The 6000-nt window shown below is 43.5% G+C and overlaps 1 protein-coding gene across 14 annotated transcripts in view; it reads left to right on the forward strand.

Moving 5' to 3' along the window:
* PHF20 (PHD finger protein 20) overlaps positions 1-4826 on the forward strand; it is a 150007-nt gene extending 145181 nt beyond the window's left edge. For all 14 annotated transcript variants that reach the window (XR_014832260.1, XR_014832261.1, XR_014832262.1 and 11 more), the window contains one exon: positions 2253-4826. Coding sequence is in view for 11 of the 14 variants with exons in the window: in XM_021078128.2 (XP_020933787.1) it covers positions 2253-2395 (143 nt within the window). In the remaining 3 variants the exon portion in view is untranslated. The remainder of the gene's footprint in view (positions 1-2252) is intronic.
* Positions 4827-6000: the final 1174 nt, after the last annotated feature.

The following is a 6000-nucleotide window of genomic DNA, read 5'->3' on the forward strand; positions in this document are numbered from 1 at the left end:
TGACTTTAGCTGTTTTCTCCATTTACTCTTGTGCTCTTTTGCTGAGTAGTTCCTGTCTCCCTCTAGTTTGTGGGGTTTCTTTTTTTTTCTTTTCGTTTCTTTCTTTTTTTTTTTTTTGGCTGCATCCACAACATGTAAAAGTTCCAGGCCAGGGATAGAACCTCAGCTGCAGCAGTGACAACTCTAGGTCATTAACCCATTGAGCCAAAGAGGAACTCCACTCTCATTTGACTTCGATCCTTTGTTCTTGGTCTTCAAGTTAAGGTCTGAGAAGGCAGTCTTATTTTCTTTTCTCATGTCCTTGTACTTGTTGGGATCAGGAGGAGGGAAAGTTCCTCCTCCTTGGAACCCCCAGATACCAACAAGGAATCTGATAGAGGGAGGAAGGTGAGCTCTGCAGAGCCCGAGTGTTCAGTGAGGCATATCACTAGACCATTCCTGCACTTGCTCACCACCTTTGTTGAGAACCTGTTATGTTCCAGGCATAGTTGAGTGTTAGGGAGTTGTCGGTGAGCAAGGCAGACTCAGCCTCTGCCCTCATGGAGCTTGATCTTAGGTTAGAGACAGTTATTAATGAAATCACCCCACTATGTATAATTACAAACCAGGGTAAGTGCTCCAAAGGAGAGCAAGTGAGAGCCTAGCACCTTTGACACAGGGTAGAGTTGGGGAAGGCTTCCCTGAGAAGTAACTTGCAGGGAACAATCAGCATTTAGAAAGGTGGGAAGAAAGGCCAAAGGTTGGTCTGAAGAAGGCACAGGATTGTGTATGAGGCTTAGGCTGCTTGAGGAACAGGCACTACAGGGTCTTCCTCTTTCTGCACCTCTGGTTCCAGGGTCCATAAGGTACTCAGTACAGGTTGGTACACAGTCTAGAAGGGCTACAGGCAGGCTGGGGTCAGCACACAGCCCACCTGGAGGCTGTCAAAGATGCAGCGTTCTGAGATGGCCTCTTTCCAAATGCCAGAGCTTAAGGAAGTGGCTTGGCAAAGAAAAACTAGCTTTCTGTGGAGAAATCCCTGCTCTCAGAAGCAGGACAGCTCTTTAGACATTGAAATAGTTATAATCAGGTTTGTTGGTACCTGGACATCTTAACATTAAATATTTAAAGAGAGAAAATAAAATCGGAGTATTCTGTGCTACTGATGAGAGGAATTAATATCAAGTGAATCAGAATTTATGCTGATAAAAATAGACCTTTTCAACTCCCTTCTCAGTTTTCTTAATGTAAGGCTAAAACACCAGCCTCCCTGATTGTTTTTTTTTTTTCTGTTTTGGGTGGCATCCACAGCATATGGAGATTCCCAGGCTAGGGTCAAATTGGAGCTATAGCCACTGGCATACGCCACAGCCATAGCAAGGCCAGATCCAAGCCACGTCTGCGACTTACACCACACCTCACAGCAATGCCGGATCCTTAACCCACTGAGTGAATCTAAGAATGGAATCTGCATCCTCGTGGATACTAGTCAGATTCGTTTCCACTGAGCCATGACAGGAACTCCAGGCTCTCTGATTTTCAACATGCGAAAGTCTTATTAAGATGGGGCAGTGGAGTTCCCGTCGTGGCGCAGTGGTTAACGAATCCGACGAAGAACCATGAGGTTGCGGGTTCGATCCCTGCCCTTGCTCAGTGGGTTAACGATCCGGCGTTGCCGTGAGCTGTGGTATAGGTTGCAGACGCGGCTCGGATCCCACGTTGCTGTGGCTCTGGCGTAGGCCGGTGGCTACAGCTCCGATTGGACCCCTAGCCTGGGAACCTCCATATGCCGCGGGAGCGGCCCAAGAGATAAAAAAAAAAAAAAAAAAAAAAAAAAAAAAAGATGGGGCAGTAACATGAAGAAAAGCCTGCTAGACTGTAGAGCTGCACCAATGCAGTCATCACTAGCTGTGTGTGGCTGTTGAAATTAACTAAAATGGAATAAAGTTTCAATTCAGTTCCTCAGTTGCACTAGCCGTGTTTTAAGTGCTCAGTAGCTACCTATGGCTAGTGGCTATATTAGACAACATAAACATAACCTATTTCTGTCATCATAGAATGTTCTGTTGGGCTGTACTGCTTACAGAATTTGAGCTTCGTCCTAGGAGTAATACTTTGCAGAAAGAGTGATGAGTCAGTGTTGCCTGAAATGGCCCTCCCTTCCTGTCCCCCATGAGTTGTCAGATGGGATAAAGTGCGGCAATTCTTGCTGGCGTTCTTGCCAATCAAATGCCTTGGGAACTCATTGGGTCCTCTCTCTCTTCTGCCTACAGTGTTGGAGAGCTGGCTGGACTACACCGGGGAACTGGAGCCCCCGGAGCCTCTGGCCAGGCTTCCGCAGCTCAAGCATTGCATCAAGCAGCTGCTGACGGACCTGGGCAAGGTGCAGCAGATCGCGCTCTGCTGCTCAACATGAAACTAAGAACTAATGGGGGGCACAATCCTGGGGCACCTGCAGGAGGAGCTTCTCATATTTAAATAAATAAACCTAGCATGCCGAATGCACGTGACACCGACTGACTTCAGGGATCCGGGCAGGGGGTGTGATGGACATTGGACAAAGAGGCCATTTTGGCTACTGGAAGGGAGGGCACTCTGATGGCAAAGCCTACCAAGAAGGTAGCAGATAGACTCTTGGAATTCCCTTCTTCTGTGCACATTGTTGAATGGAGAGTGAGTCTTTTTGCACAATCTTCACTTGAAATCGTGCCACTGATGATAAATGGAATGAGAGCCAAAAAAGTTTAGTCGGAAACAGTTGTAAATTCAACTTGCAGCTTATTTAATTGACTTTTCTGTCAGGTTGGGGCACATGCCAAGCCTTCTGGTTTTCTGCCTGGCATGGATTTAGGCAGCAGACATCATTTTCATTTTTCCAGCTTCATGGGAGTGTTGTGACGTCACCATTCTGTGGAGGTTGGGAAGGACCAGAGGCCTTGGCTGCCCTGCCTTCTCCTTAGGACTCTTCACTTTTCTCACCACATCTCTTTCATGACTTCCTGGTACTGAGGACAAATTTTGTATGCTTTCACCCCCGAATCAGCTGGGTCGTGTGTCTTTTGTAGCAGAGCCCGTACAGCCTGTGGAAGAACTAGAATCTCACTGTAAGAAGAATCTAGGAGGAATTCCAAACTGAAGCAGGCAGGGTCTGGAACCCAAAGGGACAGCGTTTTCTACCCACTTCTTCATATTGACAGCTTACCAGTTCTATTTAACGTCCAAAAAGTGGTTCCCAAAATTTTGAACTCTTTCACTGTAAAGATTTGATACAGAGAATGTGGTTTGGGGAATTACCTTATTTTATATTGTTGTAAACACACCAGATCCTAAATGTGCCGCTTTTCTCCTTCCCTGAGGGTATGTGTTCAGTACCTGGCATTTTCGGAATTGTTTTAATATACTTTAACACTTTAAATTTCCTGTTTGTATTATTTTGTGAGATCAAGTTGATTATGCTGCTTAAGGTCCAGGTACAATTTGTACCTTTTGAGACAATATTTGTTACTCTCACAGGTTACGGTTCCACATGTAATTGTTTTTGTTTTGTAATTGTTTTTCCTTACCAGGCAAAGTTTAAGAAAATGCTCAGTGCTTTGAGGAGTGACCCATTTCACCATTTAGTTTTCTTATCACTGAAGGCAAAAATCAAAGCACAGTTGTCCATTAACACTCACGAGTTAATTATGGGTTTATGAATCTGTAATGTTATATGCTGCAAATATTTACTATGTAAACGAAAAGTAGCCAATATCTCAATAGCAATGACAGTATTTCCAGCAACCTTTGGAATGGTTAGGCTTTAAGGCACAGGTCGTTGTGGTCATGAAGGCCTCTGTACCAAGATTTTGTTTCAGGGAATGCTCTGTCTAGTGATTTAATTCATCATTTGATATAAAATGAATTTAGGACAAGTTGACCTGCTGTAGCTTATCCATCAGAGGGAATACATGTGGCTATGACGTCTATAATAAAGGTGACACAATTCCTCTTCAAGGGTTGTTTCCCATTGCTAACGTTGGTATTTCTGGTGTGGGAGGAAATGTTCAAGGAGTGTGCATGACATCTATGTTTTGCTTAATTTATCAGACAGCCACATTGTAATAACTGTGTGATGCTCGTCTGAAAAGGGAAGAAACAGGATGATTTTCGGTAGCTACAACTGTGAGGTATGGTGACTTAAATTATTTGGATTACCATTTTTTCTTTTCTGAAAGCACATCTGGGCATCACCTCTGGGGAAGCTGTAACTTTAAGGTAGTCAATCTCATGTTTTTATTAAAGATGGAAGCAGAAACTGAATTACCCTAATTTTGCCAAGTGGCCATTGTTGGGTTTATTGTATGCTTTTTGTAAAGGAAATAATCCCATTTCACTCATTGTCACTTTTGTCCTTAGGGAGGCAGAGATGACTCCAAGTTCTGATAAAGTGTGCTTCCCTAATTTAAAGCCATGTTGCGGGACTCTATCCCCACTTCCTGGGTCAAGTTGAATTAACCGCAAGTTGGAGCACTGGAAACTGTTATTTGCAAATATTACTGTTACCATTTAGAAATATGTACACTACCTAAGTTTTCTTTTGAGAAAAACCATCCACCTATTTAAAAAAAAAAAAAAAATTGCCTTGACACAAGCAGTTCTGGTTTGACTAATCATTTTGTTTCTTTAAGTAATGAGTGTATGCAAGGTGGACCCTTGATCAGCCAACATTGCACTGTGGATACATATCTGTTTACGCTATTAGAACAGAAGGCGCTGTATATAGAAATGTTGCTTTGAAGCAATATTTGCAAAACATGCAAACTTCTGTATCTGTATTTGGAAAAAAATAAAGCAGGTTTTTGTTGCTATGTTTCAGTCATTTGTTTTTGAATTATAGTTCTCTACCCTATTTTTAATGTGCATTAATTTTCTATAAACATTATCTTTTAAAGGAATTCTTTTACATTCTAAATAGATTTATCTTCTGCAGGGAGGCAGATGCAAGCTCAAATCCAAAATCCCAAGGAAGTATGCAAAATACTTTGGAATTCATTTAAGTGTCTTTAGTAATTTATTTTTTATTCTTTTCTTTTTTTGCTTTTTGGGGCCGCACTCTTGGCATAGGGAGGTTCCCAGGCTAGGGGTCCAGTGGGAGCTACAGCTGCTGGCCTTCCTCACAACCACAGCCACCTCAGGTCCGAGCCATGTCTGCAGCCTACAGCTCACGGCAACGCCAGATCCTTAACCCACTGATCGAGGCCAGGGATCAAACCCGCAACCTCACAGTTCCTAGTTAGATTCGTTTCTGCTGAGCCATGACGGGAACTCCAGTGTCTTTAATATTAAAAAGTAAAATGACCCTTACCAGCCTCTAGCCCAATCTGGCAGATGTACTGTGGTGAGCTACAGGCTTAGCTTTTTGTTGAAAGTGGTGCAGGGAAGACAAGTCTGGCCTTTCTTACATTAAAAGATGGCACCCACTGCAACTAGGACCCTTCTGAGACCAATCCAGTCTGTGAACCCTAATGAAACTCTTTCCTGGGTGGGCAGAAGACTCAAGGAACAGAGTAGGCTTTAGGGTTATATTGCAGAGCTTCCCTATTACTTACTAAATTCCTTCTTCCCTTCCTGAACAATTAGGGAAGCAGTTGGAGAGACATTAAAATGAGTAGCTCCAGCAGCGTAATCCATTAGTTCACACTATATCTGCCCCTTAAATCATTTGTGAGGCCTAAAATTTGTTAAGGTGAGTTTGGAGGCCTAAACCAGACTCACAAACAGTAATAACTAGCCTATCTCTGTAAGGACCTGCGCTAAAACAATTACTAAAATAGCCTGATGGATTTCCCATTGTGGCTCAGCGGAAACGAATCTGACTAGTATCCATGAAGATGCAGGTTTGATCCCTGGCCTCTCTCAGTGGGTCGAGAATCTGGAGAGCTCAGGTGTAGGTCACAGACATGGCTCAGATCATGATAGGGATAGAGTAGGCCTGGGTGGTTGTAGAAGTCCCAGTAGGGAAAGAAGGAAACCTGGGGGACG

Source organism: Sus scrofa, chromosome 17, assembly GCF_054392235.1.
Source record: "Sus scrofa isolate SSC_HxYL_T2T_F1_AM1 chromosome 17, Sscrofa_HxYL_maternal_Yorkshire_Landrace_v2.0, whole genome shotgun sequence".
Taxonomy (NCBI): Eukaryota; Metazoa; Chordata; class Mammalia; order Artiodactyla; family Suidae; genus Sus; species Sus scrofa.